The sequence below is a fragment of the Chroicocephalus ridibundus genome, chromosome 11, assembly GCF_963924245.1.
Source record: "Chroicocephalus ridibundus chromosome 11, bChrRid1.1, whole genome shotgun sequence".
NCBI lineage: Eukaryota > Metazoa > Chordata > Aves > Charadriiformes > Laridae > Chroicocephalus > Chroicocephalus ridibundus.
In genome coordinates, this window is record NC_086294.1 from 21,813,361 (window position 1) to 21,830,885 (window position 17,525).

General features: G+C 47.5%; 1 protein-coding gene across 6 annotated transcripts in view; it reads left to right on the forward strand.

Moving 5' to 3' along the window:
* NSD1 (nuclear receptor binding SET domain protein 1) overlaps positions 1–17,525 on the forward strand; it is a 66,009-nt gene that overhangs the window by 37,951 nt on the left and 10,533 nt on the right. For all 6 annotated transcript variants that reach the window (XM_063348768.1, XM_063348766.1, XM_063348767.1 and 3 more), the window contains 12 exons: positions 1,107–1,250; positions 1,682–1,805; positions 2,251–2,451; positions 3,853–4,032; positions 4,366–4,522; positions 4,808–5,013; positions 5,571–5,683; positions 8,291–8,560; positions 9,897–10,013; positions 11,394–11,535; positions 11,990–12,096; positions 15,152–15,356. In XM_063348768.1, the coding sequence (XP_063204838.1) occupies positions 1,107–1,250; positions 1,682–1,805; positions 2,251–2,451; positions 3,853–4,032; positions 4,366–4,522; positions 4,808–5,013; positions 5,571–5,683; positions 8,291–8,560; positions 9,897–10,013; positions 11,394–11,535; positions 11,990–12,096; positions 15,152–15,356 (1,966 nt within the window). The remainder of the gene's footprint in view (positions 1–1,106; positions 1,251–1,681; positions 1,806–2,250; positions 2,452–3,852; positions 4,033–4,365; positions 4,523–4,807; positions 5,014–5,570; positions 5,684–8,290; positions 8,561–9,896; positions 10,014–11,393; positions 11,536–11,989; positions 12,097–15,151; positions 15,357–17,525) is intronic.

Sequence of the window (17,525 nt, forward strand, 5' to 3'; positions counted from 1 at the left end):
TCCGCGCTGAGATCACTCTGCAAACTGCAGTGAGGTGGGATATTAAAAAACGGTAGAGTCCTTAAACATTCTTGCTCAAAGCCCTTAGCTAAAGGCGTCACTTTGCAGCATTAATGGGCTTTAGGGCTTACCCGCTCTGGAGTGGCAGCTGGGACTGGTGAGACCGCTGAAGCGTTGCCTAGACTGTACCCGAGAGGCCTGGAAGCTGGCAGAATAGCTCGTAGTTGCCTGTCATGCCAAAAATGGAGGCGGTGCTGCCGTGTGGTTGAGGACAGCAGTATCTTGTGGTAGAAACGAGTGTGTCTCAAATACCTGCTGTTCTCCTTGCCTCTAACAGCGTCTGGGCAGGTCCCACGGACACATCGGAAGGTGTTCTTCCGCCTTGGGAGGCCTTTTGGCAGGATCCCTGACTTGGCCCAAGAGGGTGCGGTTGGGCTTTTATCATTTGAAACCCACCGTCCCAGCAGGATGCGCTCTCACCAGTAGCTGTTACGGACAGTGCTGTGATGCTCGTACAGGACAGACGGTTATCAAAGACTCGCTGCCCCAGGCAGGATGGCGGTGTAGGTGCCCTGCTGCACTGTCACTTTGTTCTTGGCCGGCTGGTTCAGACTAACGCAGGTCGTGAGCCCCTCCGTGCCTGTGTTTTACATGGGTTAGGACAAGCTGAGACAAGTGTGGGGAAAAGTCTGGCTCATTTGCTGTGTGACTGCTGCAGTAAAGATTGTTTGTTTGCTGGGTGACAACTGCAATAAAGATCGTTGGAAGTTTTTTGTTTGCATTTCCAGTGCAAGCAGGTATCAGCCTGCAGGGTGCTTCGGACTGTTCCGGCCTACCTCATTTGTTTCTGTGCAGGGAAATATCTTCCTTCCTCAGAGAGGGGTTATGCACAGGAAAATAATTGTGTTGAGCGTGAACTTTTTTAACGATCTAGTAAACTAACAGCTTTTTCCTTTCCTTCCTTGTAAGTCTTTTGGTGGAACTGTGTGGGGGATGTTCTCTCCAGGGTGGGTAACACACAGACCAAACCTGTTATGGCTGAATTTGTAGTTTCCAAGGCAGGACAGGAACTACTGACAGCACTAATTCTGAATTTCTTTTTAAAGGGGGAGACATCAGTTCATGGGACTGCTGCAAGCCCCAAAGAGGGTAATGAAGAGGGGTCGGAGAACGACCATGGAGTGCCTTCATCCAAAAAGATGCAGGGGGAGCGCGGAGGAGGAGCAGCTCTCAAGGAGAACGTGTGTCAGGTAGTGTCCTTGAAGAAATCTCTTTGAAACTTTACAACTCTAAAGTTTTTTTGTGTAAGTTCTGGGACATGCTAGTGCCCTGGATAAGCCCAGGTAGCCTCAAGGTGCTTATTGTAGAATTAACCAGCTTTTTGTGTTCTGAATTGAGCCTTTCCTCTGCAATTGCCTCTGCTCCTGCTAAAGTTCACAGGTGTTAGGGAGAGGTGGCCAATGCAGGATTCATTTTAGCCAATGCGTGGTAGCAGGGACTGGATGGCAAATGGCAGTGGTGATGCACAAACCCCCTGAATTAACTGACACAAGGAAAACTTAGTGTTTTTCCAGAGGGGTCTCTGCTAGCAGTCCTGGCCAGCAGGTGGATCGGTGCTGTTTGGGATGAGCTGGGGAGGGAGGTTCCTCAGAGCTGACATTGTGCTTCTCTTTCCCTGCAGATCTGCGAGAAGCCAGGGGAGTTGTTGCTGTGTGAGGCGCAGTGCTGTGGTGCTTTCCACCTGCAGTGCCTTGGGCTCTCCGAGATGCCAAAGGGCAAATTCATCTGCAATGAGTGTTCCACAGGTACAGCAGCTTTTGTGAGCACAGAGGATGGGGTGTTTGCGGCATAATTAACTGGTCTTACTGTTGATTCAGGCACGTGGGGCGCGAAGAAGTGAATGTCCAGGATCTGATGGGAAAGAGAAGAGGAAATTCTTATCTGGGACTGGGGAGAGAGGGCTGATGGGGAGGATGAGTCTGGAGCGGGCTGGAAAGGGAGGAATATCTAAGTAGGGTTGTCGGTTTTTGTTCTTATTTTTCTCTGGCCTGAAATCACAGCTATAGTAGTATTTTTTTCCAATCTGAAGTTTTATCGCAGCTGCCGGTAAAACCAGCCTGCTGCAGACCTGTGCTCTAGGTACAGCAGGTTGGGAAATTGCGCTGTGCTAACGGGCAGCCGGGTGGAAGTGTCAGGGCTTCGTTAAGCCCTTCAGTGTGACTGGTGTTACTTCTCTTGCTCTTTCTCCAGGGGTCCATACCTGCTTTGTGTGCAAGAGCTGCGGGGAAGATGTAAAACGGTGCTTGCTGCCCCTCTGTGGGAAGTATTACCATGAAGCGTGCATACAAAAGTATCCGCCCACAGTCATGCAGAACAAGGGCTTCCGCTGCTCCTTGCACATATGCATGACTTGTCATGCTGCTAACCCGGCGAACATCTCTGCATCTAAAGGTACCAAAATCTCCTAGGGTGCTCAAGGGGATGCAGTCAGAAGCTGTTTCTTTATTTCACGACCGCAGTACAGTTATCTGGTCCTCTAGTTCTTTGTGGTGATTTTCTGTCCTTGCCACCGTGGCTGGTGTAGCTGAGGAGTAGCTTCTCTCGGGGGAGTGGAAGGGGTTGCCGCTCGTCAGCGCTCCTGATGGTCAGGCATGGCAACTGAAATGTTCTCGTCTGTCCAGACACTTGTATGCCTGCACGTCCGGCAATGCCACATGCCTCTCTGGGACTTGGAATAAATCTCTGGAGCTGTGCAGACACTCTCACGTTTCTCCTACGTACTTTTCACTGTGCCAGTGCTGCAGACGGTGCCTGCGTAGCAGTACTGTCTCTCAAGACAACGGCATAGAGAGCAGCGTAGTAAAAACTATGATATTGTGCTAGTTCTCATTTTTTTATAATGCAAACTTTCATCTTGTAGTGGTGACACCCTTGGGCTAAGCTTCTCAGGCAAATATTTGAGCTGTTTGCAGCAATACCTTGACCTTTATCTCACATGATTAAACTTAAAACTTTTATGTGATTGTATTGTATGTTTGCTTCTAAAGCTGCCTTTCTTTAAGTGCTTGGTATCTTAAGACAGCTCTGGTTTTGTCCTCAGGGTCTGTGTTGAAGTTGTCTCTTTCTTCCCCCACACATTAGTATTTGGTGTAGAAGACAACACTGAGGTCTGTAGCCTACAGCGGACCACTTCCCCCCTGAATATTCATGTTGTGTTCCTCTGGCTTCTCAGCGATCAGATTTACCCCTTTCCTCCCACCTCTTTTCCCTGTTTGTAGTCTCCTGTGAGGAACTGAAAACAGGCTGTCAAAAACCTTGGGTAAATTAGGCCTATAGGCAGTTCTGAATTCTCCGTTACGGAATTTCAGGGTAATATCTGATAAAGTGGAGAGGCAAGTGCTGATGTTTTCAGAAGCTACAGGGATTGGTTTCATTACGTGCAGCTAAGCACTTGGAACACCCCCTCTGTAATTACTGTCTGAGCTGATTTACTAATTATTTGTGTATGATAGGAAGCAGTCCCAGTCTGTGAACTCTTGAACTGTTTCTGCACAGCATGCGGGAGGTTTTTCACTTCTAAATAATACAATTTTATATTTATTATATACAAATATATATATATTAAAGATATTACTACTTTTATATATGTTTTGTTAGATTAAATAATTTGATAGGAATCTAGTGAGTATGTTGTGGACAGTCTATAAAAATTAAAGGTCAGTTTCCTTTTCCGAAGATCACCTATGGTTGCTCATTTTGAGCGTAGGTATCAATAGAGAGTAAGTTTGGCAGGAAACAAAAAATCGTCCTCCTTCAGAGGTTCACTGTGTTCCCACCACGTTCTGGTGCCAGGTCGCCTGATGCGCTGTGTGCGGTGTCCAGTTGCCTACCACTCCAATGACTTCTGCCTCGCCGCTGGGTCCGTGGTCCTCGCCTCCAACAGCATCATCTGCCCCAATCACTTCACTGCACGGAGGGGCTGCCGCAACCACGAGCACGTCAACGTCAGCTGGTGCTTTGTCTGCTCGGAAGGTGAGACGCTCTGTGCTGGGTCCCCTATCGCCAAGGAATGCCCCGACAAGAAGTCGTTAGAGCAGGCAGAAGCTTTGCCCACCCAGAGTGTGCCAGTGAGAACTGCAGAGAACAGGCTGCCTTCCTGTCCATCCCCATTTAAGTCCAACTTCAGGCTAGGGCTTTTTCTGGATCCTCAGAGGGGTTCTTTTTGCAGCATGAGTGGAGCACAACTTTTGAGAAGGGTTTGCAGGAGGTCATCGTGCCCTTTTCTCAGCTGTGTCTGTCTGAAAGTGTGGAGTCCAGGGCTTCTGTGCAGCGACTCTGATAAATTCCTCCTCCTTTTCTTTGCAGGGGGCAGCCTCTTATGCTGTGAGTCGTGCCCGGCTGCGTTTCACCGTGAGTGTCTAAACATTGAGATGCCGGAGGGAAGCTGGTATTGTAATGATTGCAAGGCAGGCAAAAAGCCACACTACAAGGAAGTAGTCTGGGTGAAAGTTGGGCGTTACAGGTAGGTGAAGGTAGAACAGACTTGTCCCCATCCCTTTTTCGTGCAGTGCTCATGGTGACTGAGGTGGGAAGGTGCTCCTCTCTGCAGGGTACAGTGCAGCAGCCTCTGGCTTTTTTGCACGCATGTAACAGCTGGTAAAACGCGTGCTTTCCTTCTCCAGTAAGCCACCAGCCTTGCTGGCAGCCCTCACATGCTTTTCCCCCATGTCTCCATGCAGCAGCACGCTTCTGAGGCAGTTGGAAGTGAGGAGGCCAGGGGTTTTATCTGCCCTTCCCTGTGTTGCAGGTGGTGGCCAGCTGAGATTTGCCATCCTAGGACAATCCCTGTCAACATCCAGAAAATGAAACATGACATCGGTGAGTTCCCTGTGCTGTTCTTCGGTTCCAAGGATTACCTGTGGACCCACCAGGCCCGTGTGTTCCCCTACATGGAAGGTGATGTCAGCAGCAAAGACAAGATGGGGAAGGGCGTGGATGGCATATACAAGAAAGGTAACTTGTCTTCATCCAGGGAGGTACTTGTTCTTTTTCTCTTCTTTTGCGTTTGGAGAAGTGGCATTCTTGTAACAGAGAAAAATGTCATCTTTGAGCTAAAGTGAAATTAAATTTGTAGAATGAGCTGCCGCTTATCTATCATCCAGCATCCTCAGAATGTTTGTTGGTCTGACTCCTAGAGAGGGAGGAGGGCGTGCAAATCTCGAATGCTTCTCCAGCTCTGACATAGCCACTCTAAATCCAAGGCAGCTGCTGCTTTATCAGCTCCCCTGTGTCTAATACAGTCTTTATATAAAAATGCACTTGAGAGTTGTGAATGCAGCTGCCTGACCCCTCTGCCCAAAAGCTGGCAAAGCTAGCTGACAGTTTGGATGCTTCATCACCTACTTCCTTACTGTAACTCCTGCGACTGCCCTACTGCATTGGCCTTTTCTTCACCCCCCTCTGGTGAACCTCTGTCTTTGAAGTGGCCATGAGCACTGGGTGGACACTGGCAGCCCAGCTCCGTGTGAGCAGGGGGAGTTCCTCGTAACACAGCCTGTTCTCTCACTTAGCTCTTCAGGAAGCTGCAGTAAGATTTGAAGAGTTGAAGGCACAGAAAGAACTGAGACAGCTTCAGGAAGACAAAAAGAACGACAAGAAACCTCCTCCCTACAAACACATCAAGGTGAGGGCAGGTGGGGGGGGACAGGTGCGGAAGAGAAGTCTTGCGCTGTTATGCGGGTGATTTACAGGTATACAGAAACATTTCTACTGTATGGGGGTGTGGCTGCATTTGAAGGTTACTTTAGGTCCTCTTGGCATCTTCAGTTATCCTCCACAGAAAGGATTCACGTATGCGCAGAGCTGTATGGAAGCTGGACACCAGTAGCAGAGGTAGTCTGACTTACTGGAGCAGATCTGGACATCTCTGTGCCGTTCCTTGTCAGTTGCGTGGTCTGAAGGAAGTGTCTCTCTGCCTTGGGGACTTAGGGGCGAGTGCTAGTGACGCACAATACGCTCAGGTACTGCGTGCTACTGCTGGCGAGGTGGGCGTCCCAGGCGGTGCAAGGTAGGAGGTGGTCAGGGTGCGGTGGAGCAGAGCTGCGTGGAAGATGGTAACCCACAGTATCTTGTTTCATCTCTGCTGTTGTTCCATATCTCTCTCTGTATCGGTTGGTGATTGAACAGAAATACTGAAGCAGATGCACATGTTGGAATACCAGCCCTTTTGCTGAGTTTTTGGGAACTCTTCACGTTTAGGGCTGTACTTTGAGGTAGAATTGGAGCAGCAATAGAAGACCTACAGGACGGAGGTGACTTGACAGGAGAGGTGGGGCCAAGCAGGTGCCTCTGCTTGAGATGTGGGTCCAGGCTGATCAGAAACCCAGTGACTCAGGGAATATGCTCTTTTTTCATTGCACCTGTCTACTCCTTTTTTTGTGTGGCCAGCTATGGAAGCTTAACTGACTGCTGGCACTTTTTGTTTCTAGCTAGGATTTCTGGGCGGGCAGGTATATCCTGCGTGAGTTACTGGACTGAATGCTGCAGCAGCAGTGTAAGGCAGCTTCAGTGGAGGAAATACAGTTTCTCATTATAGGTATTTTTAAGCCTGTCTCTGGCCGCAACATGAAGGAACTTTAGAAGCAGTTCGGAGTCTTTGAAATACCCTTTAATATAAATAATAACAGTTATGGTCATTAGCCATGGCAGCTCTTCTGAGGTCTGTGTGCAAGCTGTTTGTCTCTGTGAAAGTGAAGCAGTTTGTAGGAGCGTACGGTGAACTGGAGAAGGCTTCAGGTTGGAATGGCCAAAGCTGACTGTGTCCACTCCCATCCTGGCTAAGGAGGTCAGCACCTTGAGGTCCATCCAAAGGAGCGCCAACGTGGGAGGCTGCTGCAAAATACACTTGGGTTCTTTCATCGCATCGGGGTTTGGCTAGTCCAAGCATCACCCTGTTTTGGAGCTGGTTTTATACTAGCAGTGCCTCAGAGTAGGACAGGCCTGCTTGGCATGTGTGCGTGCTCGGACACCGGGGTCGCTCAGAGTGGCAGTGCCAGAGCCAGTATGGGCCCCTCTGTCTGCCCAGTGGTGGATGGACCTAATCTTGTGAGTCTCTTAACGAGGTGATGAGTTAACAGGCTATGAATAAGAGATTGGAAGCAGCAGAGGAGAACACAAGAGTGACAAGGAAGGTTGGAGGTGGGAGATGGTACTAGGAGGAAGGGAAAAGACTGTGTGGAAGAGATCAATCAGGGGTTTCTGCAGGGTTTGTTTTTAAACAAAGGCGGAGGATCAGGGCTAAGACAGCCTCAGGCAGGCTGCCAACAAGGAAACTTTGCTCTGTGGGTGGGACTAGATAAATTATGTGGGGGCTGGAATAGCTTTGGTAAATGATCCTCTCCTTTCGTGTTCTGGGAGAGGAAAGGGAGCGGATGGTATTGCTCACCTGGGCAAAGAACAGCAAGGAGCTTTGCTTCAGTGTCTCTCTCCACAGTCCTGACTCTCTGTTGCCTGCCTTTCAGCGTTCGCTGCCTTTAACCAAAACCAAAGGACCCTGCTCGTGCCACAGACATGCCAGTCGCTTCTCCACCTGGTGCTGCGCTCTGCTTCCTTCTGGAGCGGTTTTTAGAGAGCTCCTTGGCTTAACTCTGAGCCCCGCTTTGGGCCTTCCAACGCCAGCCTTGTCTGGTTTTTCTTTCATTTATGTCTGCAGGACAGTTGGGTAGGGAGCTAACTGCTGGTGGCCTGGTGCGTAGGTAGACCTTTCGTACTCTGTCATGGTCATGGGCATGCCAGCCTGGTTCTCCTAGTGACAGCTGAGAGCACAAAACAGCTTGAAGGTAACAGATTCAAAAACCAGGGCTATAAGGAAAAGGACCCGACACTCAGAGACTGGAGAAGGTGCTGTTTCACACAAAAAAATGGTTTGGTGTTGGTCACAGGTATGGTGTGCACCCAGCTGGAGTGCTGGGCCACCTGGGCTGGATGTAGGTACAGTGGTGATGGGAGGGGGACACTTGGCAGCCTCTCCCTGCACTGGGGTCGCAGAATACACACTGCACCAGGTGATGCTGATGGGGGACCTGCATCCTCCTTAGCTCTTTCCTCTAACCCCATATACCTCTTGAAATAGCGTGCCCAGAGTACGCGTGTGCCTGTACTTGTGTCCTTCTGCCCCTTGGTGTAACTTGCACTGCAGCCTGTCAGCTCGTAGGCAAGGGTTGAGTATAGAAGTGACTATCGTGATGACCTCTTGTTCTCGAGTAGCTAACGTCCTTCATGTGCATTCAAGGTGAACCGACCGGTGGGTAAGGTGCAGATCTTCACTGCAGACCTGTCTGAGATACCGCGTTGCAACTGCAAACCCACAGATGAAAACCCATGCGGCTTAGACTCCGAATGCATCAATCGCATGTTGCTCTATGAATGCCACCCCATGGTCTGCCCTGCTGGGGAGCGCTGCCAGAACCAGTGCTTCTCTAAGCGGCAGTATCCCGAGGTACAAATTTTCCGCACACTGGCACGAGGCTGGGGCTTGCAAGCCAAAACAGACATCAGAAAGGTACGTACTGTGTTTCTGCATGTAGTTTTCTCTTGCCACTTCTCTCTTGCTCAGTGTTGTTCTCAATAGATTTGAAAAATTAGTCTTCCGTAATTTGAAGACAACTTCTTCCCATAGCATGCCATTTAGGAAAGAAATGGATCAATTTAACTTTTCCAGTCTCCTGACAAGAATGCTTTGGTTAAGCTACCCAAGAAAATGGTTTGGATGTTGATGTCCCACAGGGTAAGAAAGATGTCTGTCTGTCTGCTTGTATGGACGGTAGGCTCTGAGTACACCAGAACACTGGCCTGAAAACGGTGCTCAGCATTTCCAGATGGGGAACAGTGGTTATACCTCCCCCCCATTCTTGAATAGCCAGGCTTTTCCAGCATGAGAATCTTGTATCAGAAACTGAAGCCAGGGCTTGGCTCTTACAAAACGGTAATGTCCTGCAGATGGGTGGTTTTATTGCTGAAATTGGCATCTCCAGCTAAAACACTTGCATATATACATTTTCAAATCCAGAGAATAGATGTTCTGTGGACACGTGCCTGTGCTGAACGAAGAAGGAAGAATGCCAAAGCTAAGAAAGGGTGAAGTGAAAGAGGGGACAATTAGCACAGCAGGAGAAGAATGTGTGAAAAAGCAGGAGTAGGGACAACATGCTGTAGGAGGGGTCTTGATAGCAGTAGGAGAGATGTGAGTCTGTCCTGTTTAGGCTTTGTGCCTGCTCTGATCCAGGTGAAAGCACCTCTCTGCCGTTCCGTGCGCCTGTTATGTTTCGCTTTCAGCTGATGGTCTGGAAACAGCAGAACTCATCTGTTTAATGGAGGCACCTGTTAGCCCCGGTGGAGCGAAGTTGGGGTTCCCTTTGAGGGTTGAAGTACGGTCTCTGCGGTACTTCATTACCGGGGAACTCCACGGATTCACTGTAGGAGCAGGTGCCCTAGGTCCATCGTGCCGCTCAGTGTGGTTGGTCCCCCAAGGGATGTTGTTTCCGGCTGGAATGCAGTTGTGCAGTGCTTTGAGCTTTGCAGCGAAGAGCTGTTCTTGTGGTTTGCTTTTATGCTGTCCCTGAATGTTAATTATTTCTGTAGCACAGAATAATCTGAGGGCCGTTTTTGCTTTATTTAATTTATTTCAAGTTATTTGTTGAGTGTGTGAAACAGATGTATGATTCAGGGCTCTTCGTGAAGAGTATAGGTCAAACTGGCTGCAAAGTACAGAGGAAGATTTTTATAGAAATTTTTTCCACAAAGGAAATGAGAACTAAGCTTTAGCACAAAGGTGGATGTCCCTTCGTACTGGAGGGAATTTGTCTCATCTTATCAGCATGGTATTTTCTCCCTGGCAGGGTGAATTTGTTAATGAGTATGTTGGGGAGCTAATTGATGAAGAGGAGTGCCGAGCCCGAATCCGCTATGCTCAGGAGCATGACATCACCAATTTCTACATGTTGACACTGGATAAGGTACGTGGAAAGAACTTGTCTTGCCAGGATCCTATACAGAAGTAAAACGATGGCAAGGAAAGCGTGATAGTGGTCTTCTACAGCAAGTAAAAAGGTGCTAAGAGTTGCTTATGAGCTGGTCTGCATTTCCACTAAAGAGAAGACTAAAAGAATGGACTTAACGTACAGGAGAGAAGTTTCAGGTTGGATATTATGATTAGGACCAAAGTCTGAACCGAATTCGTTGCAGTGTGTTCAGAAGAGGTGAGCCAGTTGTCCGAGGGCAATTGTCTGAGGATCATAGATCCTGCTTCAGCATGACAGGGTCGGTTTGGTAATGTCAGGATCCTTGCCAGCAGCTGAACCCTGGAGAGTCCAGAACTGGGCTGATGTGTGCCAGGGAATGCGTCAGCCCTCAGCTGTATCAGGCACAGTGAGACCCTAATTTAAGTTCTGATCCCAGGTCTAAGTAGAGAAGTGGAGTTTGTTAAACCCACAGAATCCTCAGCGGGTCCTGGAGGCCAGGTTGTTGGTGTGAACTCCTGGCTTTTAGAGGTAAGTGGTTTTGTCAGCTGCTTTCCACACTTTCACACTCATCCTTGAGAAGATTAGAAGGAAACCATGAAAGCAGGCATGGGAAGAAGCTTTTGAGCGTGGGACAGGATAACAGTGTGACTGCTTTCTGACTGTCCCTTCTTCTTACTGGAAATTCACACTGACCGTCTCTTGTTTTCCTGGCTAATGGGTGGGAGCAGGGACAAAACCAAGTGCTGGTATCTTCCCCGTTATTGCAAAACGAAATCTGTTGCAGCTGCCCCTCCTCTGACACATCTAACTAATGGTGGTGTACCGTACAGAAGCGTACCTCACGTGTCGCGTACGGTTCCTGTTTTCCTTCTCTACACTGATGTACAAGAAATAGGAACTGGTATTTTGCTTTTAAGCAGAAGTTGGGGTCTGGAACCGCAAGTGTTGCCTTGGAAGTGTGCTGGTGTAGTGTTTATCCGGCACTAACACCGCAGGGAGAGCGAACTTCCCAGAAAGCAGCAGTAGCGCTTTCCTGTCTGTTCGGGAGGCCGTCTGTCTTTGAAGAGGAAGATGATGATGTGCAGGAGACTGTATTGCCATTTAAGCTGCCAGCCTCGACCAGGGACATCAGCGTGTGGAAACTGGTTGGGTGTCTGTCGATTGTCCAGGCAACACAGCGACACCTGTCCCTTGTGCTTGGCTAAAACACGTGTGTGAACTGAGGTGCTTTGCAGGTGTCATCAGATGCCTCCATTGTCATAGTTATCACTGCTGATTGATGCTTTCCTGGTACCTCTGCTGCAATGGCTTGAGCAGGAAATGACACTTTATTAAATGTGGGGTTTCTTTTTTTTTTTTTTCCTGCAATTCCAGGATCGAATCATTGATGCTGGGCCAAAGGGCAATTACGCTCGATTCATGAACCATTGCTGCCAGCCAAACTGTGAGACTCAGAAATGGTGTGTGAATGGTGATACTCGGGTTGGGCTCTTCGCAATTGTAAATATCAAAGCCGGTAAGGAACCCCGCGCTGTCCCTACCTGGGTTAAAAGCATGGGAGTGTTTCTGTAAGGAGAGGGGAGGGGTTGTAGCTCCCTGGGAAGATAATTAATTTTTGTTTTCACATAGGCAGTCATGAGACTTGACACCAGCACTGACATAATGAAACGCACACCCCCATGGTATAAATGGAGGCTGAGATTTCTAATTTACAGGGTCAAGAAATGGAGCTAAGCATCTGCAGCGTGGGGTCGAATGCCCTTTTGGCTGTAGTATGTGGCAGGAGTGTGGGGTTGCACTGAATTTTCAATCCACACAGATCTGCGGGGAGATGAATAGTTGGTATCCTTCCATAGTAGGCACAGTCGTTTGTGTCGCTATATTTCAAAAGTGCTTTTACTTCAGCAATAAGACGTTCTGCCCCATAGTTCATTACAACTTTGCTTGGTTTTCATCTGCTTTTGTGCCAGGGACTGAGCTGACTTTCAACTACAATCTGGAGTGTTTGGGAAATGGAAAGACCGTTTGTAAATGTGGTGCCCCAAATTGCAGTGGCTTCCTAGGAGTTCGGCCAAAGGTATGATGCCTCCTTTAGGTCTTTGTTCTTCCAGATCACCTCTTTGCATAGATGTGTATCATTTCTTGCAGAGATCCCAGGAAGGGCAATCCGGTTTCAGCGTGGCCATGAAAGCACCACTTGAAATGAGTCGAATCCTGAAGTTTTCATTCTGAGAGCACAGATCTTAGACCTGAATTATCAGAGTTGCTATAAATAATGATAGGAAATAGTATTTTATAACAAAAGAGTAAATGAAAGATTTTTTTCTCAGAATTTTTTGCTTACTAGCGTGATAATTTCCATCATGTTGGAGGTGCAAAGGACAGGCATGGGAAAGGCTTCCATCGTATAACCAAGAAACCGCGGTGTAGTCCATTTCCCAAAGTTAAAGGCCTGAGTAAATTGGGAGCATGCACGGAAGGCCAGCAAATTCATGTTCTTTCAGACATGGAGTTGCTTTAGAGCCAGAAAGCTTCTATATTGCCATCTTTGCTGCAATAAGAAACTTCCTGGGGTTTTTTCCTTCTTTTGGTTAAGTGACTGAAGTGCATACCTCAGACAGGAATAAGAAATTTGCCATATCTGTAGTAGAAAAATCACTAGCTTTTAAACCTCATCGACTTTTGAGAGCTTCGTGTTGTAACTGTAATGTTGCGGTAACAGGAATTGATTTCAATTACCTTCTTGTGTGAGCTGGTTCTCACTGGGAAAAGGAAATAACAGGAGCGGTTGGCCGCGTTCCCAGCTGTCACCAGCTAAATCTATGTCTCAGCTGTTGGTTTGTTTCAAGAGCCTTCACCAAATCAGCCTGTAATCCCTCTGCTCTGGCGTGTGGATGCTGGCGGCTTGCCTGCCCACAGTTAGGGGTTAACAGCTCCAGCAGCACAGTTGTTACTCCCCATCGATGTATAGGGAAGGTTTTGTGAATTCTCCAGAGCGCATAGTTCCGCAGAAAAATTAACCTAGGATTAAAAAAAAAAAAGATGTCTTCAGAAGTTGACAGATGAGGTGAATTACACATCTGATGAATTTAGTTCTTTTTTGGGTTGTGATTTAAAGTTCAATTGGTTTTGTGCTGCTCCTGTGTTATACGCGGCTCGGCTGTCATTTTTGCCCCGAAATTGCAGGTTGCATGATGGAAATCAGAGAAAGGTGCCCTTTAGTTGGCATTCATGTTCCATTGTGGTGCCTGAGGCGACTCATTCCATCTTGATGAGACGGGCTAAGAAACAATACTCAAGAAAACAGTACCTTGGGGTATTTTTTTTTCAAATTCATCCCACAATAGATGTGGTTTTTAAGCTTCCTGAAGATACGTTGAGACAAAACTTTGCTGATTATATTCAAGTTCACTCTTAAAAGTGACCTTTCTAACTGGGAGTGCGGAAGAATGCTTGGGAGTCTATTGTGCTGCAGTGAGCAAGTGGGAATCGCTTAGTCCAGCTGTTAGACCTTGCTTAGACATTCAAATTAGCTGTGAAAGGTTTTTCTCGTTCCCTTTGTAATTAGATGGCCGAGGTACTAGGCGCTGAGAATAGGTGGAATGGTTTAGGTGGAGTGATTTCACTGCCTGCATTTTCAGTGATAAGAAAGGCCTGACTTGTCCCCATTGTCGATGGGGTTGATGGTACGAAACCAGAAATATCCACATGTGAAGGGGAAGGGGACAATCGAGACGTGTACCTCCCTGGTGGCAGGACCGCTGCTGAATTCTGAAACTGTAGATCTGGAGACAAAGGTTTCGGTGTTGGGTTTTTTTTCTAATATTGGTAGGAGAGTGATTGAAGTAGTACCCAATATTAATGTGGAATAAAGGATGCAAAAATCGCCTTGTAGACGTTGTCTCAGCACACAGAGATGTTCTCTGTGGAGAACGTGTATTTGGACACAAAGATATGCGGATAGTGGCATAAAAACTCTCTCATGTCTGTTTAGACAAACTAAACTGATAGCGCTTTGATAAGGTCGCTGGCAGGGGACAGCTGTCACTACCTTTGTGGCGCTGAGCGTTCGGTACAATGGGAGGCTTTTAGCCTTCGGGGATCCGAGCTAGGGGTGAGGAGTGGCCTGGGAGCCTAGCTGGGGGGGCCGGTTGGAGGAAGCCGTAGGCCAGCGAAGAGACCACTTAAGCCATTTAGGTGCCAGTCGTGGTTATTTCATTACTGCCTGTAACGCAGGCAGAATTTAAACAGAATTTAACTGTACTGGTGACACAAAGATGTCAGATGTCATTGGTGTGGGAGGATGGGGCATTTGCAAAGGAATAACTGAGTATAACTGGGAACGGGCTGGAGTTCAGAGATTCAGGATGCCATGGTACAACACCTGGAGGGTAATAGCAGAAGGAAATCTGCAGTGAGAAGGTCATGGATGAGCAGTCGTGGTGGAGAAGGAGCCGCTGTGCGGTTCAGCTGCCGCAGGACTGAGCTGCTGTGGTGAAAAAGGCAAATGCAGGCGGTGCTTTGGGAGGGATTTCCCATTCTTTTGGAGAAGCATTGATGTCGTTGTACACGGCCTGTGAGGCGTCATCTGAAGTAGCGCGTATAATTCTGTAACTTGCGTTTGGGAGAAACAAACTGGGTAGGGGCAGAGAAAAGCCATTAGAAAGATTGGGGGTGCAGACTGTGATCACAGATAAATTCAGACCGAAAATGAGGAGAGGGGTGAGGAACATCAAAAAGTGGCCTGGGAGAGATGCCTCATGAGAGTCAGGGGTGCAAGGGGACCCAACTGCTTTAACCAAGGACCCAAAGAGTCTGTGAGAGGTAGCACAAGCTCAGCAATGCCAGGCAGCCCCTGGCTCCTTGTTCTGCTGTTGGGATTGCATTGTGTCACATGTTTGGCCAGGCTCTTGTGCAGGCCTTCCAGACTTTTTCCAAAAGAAAAAAAACCTATTTGCTATAGTAAATAGATTGCCAAATACGAAGAAGCACTGTAGAGTTGTTACATACGTTGCAGGTATGGCTGGCGGTGGAGTTTTTATTTGCGGCATTGCGGTTATCTCCACCGTAGCAGGAAGGGAGCAGATGGAAGGGGCAGAGACCCGCGTTAACTGATGTTGTCTCACCCACAGAGCCAACCCACCCTCACCGAGGAAAAGTCCAAGAAGCTAAAGAGACGGCCGCAGATGAAGCGCAGGTCGCAGGCGGAGGTGATGAAGGAGCGAGAGGATGAGTGTTTCAGCTGTGGGGATGGAGGGCAGCTAGTTTCGTGTAAGAAGCCAGGCTGCCCCAAGGTGTATCACGCGGACTGCCTCAACCTGACCAAGAGACCTGCAGGTCAGTACTCCACGTGGCTGGGCTCGCTTGGGTCACAGCATTGGCTCGAGGTGTCCCAGGTGCTGCTCATCACCTTGCACTCGCTTCACAGCACCTTCTAGAAATCTTTCTCATTTGAACAGATTTTGTGGCCCACACAACGCAACCACCCTGGTTTGCACCCCCCTGGGACTGCAAAAAGATGAATTGATTGCTGAAGGGTGAGCTGGTCCTTGCCTAAGAACTGGTGCTTGTGAGCTGACTCCATCCTTGGGGCCTGGCAGAGGACAGTCACAACAATAGTTATGATATTGGTTCCTCAGTCTGTTTTCCCAAGGTTGAAGACAATTGAGTGAATTGATAAGAGTTAAGAGAAAAATGTGTTAGATGTCTTAATAGCCATGAGTTTATAGTTAAGGAACAGAACAGTATTAAAACATATCCTAATTTGTGTTGAAATGAGGACAGAAATTTCAAATAAAAAAAGAAAGAAATAGGCTCCCTGTATGAGTGATAAAACGGTTTCTGGTTCATTAGCAGCTCAGGGGCTGTAAAGTAACATTTGTTAGCGGAAAAGATTTAAGTTGCTTTTAAAAGTTTTTAAGGAGCTGGTTAAGGGGAGTGTTTCATCTGTTGTTTCGGTTTGTCTTGATTACTAAAGGAGTTCCTGGGACCTTTAATGAGTGTTCAGGTTTAACCAATGCTCAGAAAGGGAAAAAGTCTGACCTGAGTCTTGCTAGGCCAGTTAGCCCGATGTCTGCCAGGCCGGGAGGATGGAAAAGCTGATGCGAGGTCAAGTGCCTAAAGAATTAAATGGTAAGAACCTAAACAATACTAGATGACAAGTTTTTAGGTAGAATAACTCATCAAACCTAATTTAGGTGTTTTTGCTAAGATAATAAATTTGGTTAATAAAAGAAACTGCATTGAAGTAGTTTGTTTAGGGGGCTGTAAATCTTTTGATTTAATACCGTAAGCATTCCCGTAATTAGAAATTCTCTGTGCAGCTCTGTACAGTATTTTCTGAGGACGTTGGAGGCAGGCTGAGAAACGTGGAACCAAGCAGTCTCTGAAAGTAGCTGCCAGGAGAGTCACCGCGACAGAGTGTTTCTGTCAGCGCGCCAGGGGAGCCAGAACTGGGCGCTCAGCACCTCTAGCTGTAATTTGGCAGAAGGTGTAGAAGGGCTAGTAGCGCATTTTGTAGATGGCAGAAATGACGGGTGTGCGTCTGTTAAGTTTTGGGGAGAATAGGGCATTATACAGAAGACCTCGGATTGCTCATTGAACAAACGCTGTAACAGAGCAACGTGAAAGCCGACGGGAGCGCGGGTCATTCCTATGGAAACATCATCATTCAGGGTGAGGGAGTCCTGAATATCACCTTCCTGTCCATTTTTGTGTGCTAAGACAGGGTGCTGTAGCATCCTGGCAGGCTTTCCCATGCTTTAAAGTCTCCATCGAAGGAGAATCCCCTGCTTTCCATTTGAAAAGTTTCTCCTAACAGCCTGTCTTGAAAAAACAAAGGATTACTTTTGGATACCCATTTTTTTACAGGATGGGAGACTGTTATCTCCTTAATCCTTTTCCTCTTAGACAAAAACACAGCCTCTCCTTGCAGCTCTTATTTTCTAAAATTATTATTCTTGATCTGCTCTGGACTGTGTCCCACCTGCCTACACGTTTTTTAAATTGTGGTAGAGTATTTTAACAGTATTGCAGCTGAGGCCTTGCTAACACTGACAGAACAGAAGAATTGTATTTTGTGTTTTACATAACATACCTCAGGAAATGAGATTTTGCTCGTTTTTAAAAAGTAACTTTTATTATTTATGTGATGTTCGTGATTTGCCCTGTCATCCTTGAGTCCTCTTGTCTTGATCCTTTGCACATATTTATTTTTGTTTCTTCCTCCTGCAGTCCTCTGCTTTGCACTGGTCTTTATTTAATCGCATCTTGTTAGTGCCAGAGCATCTGTCCAGTTTAAATTCTGAGCCTGTCTAACCAGATTTTTGCAGTTCCTCACAGCCTTGCTGTTATCTACCTGTTTCAGTAAGAGTATTTGCCCTTCTGTTTCTACAAATTTGAAATTAAAATACAGGCTAAAATAGACTCCTGAAGGATGTCGTTGGAAATGCTCCCTCGCTTTGCCAGAAGACCATTAATAGCAGTTTCCTGAGAATGTTTTTCAGC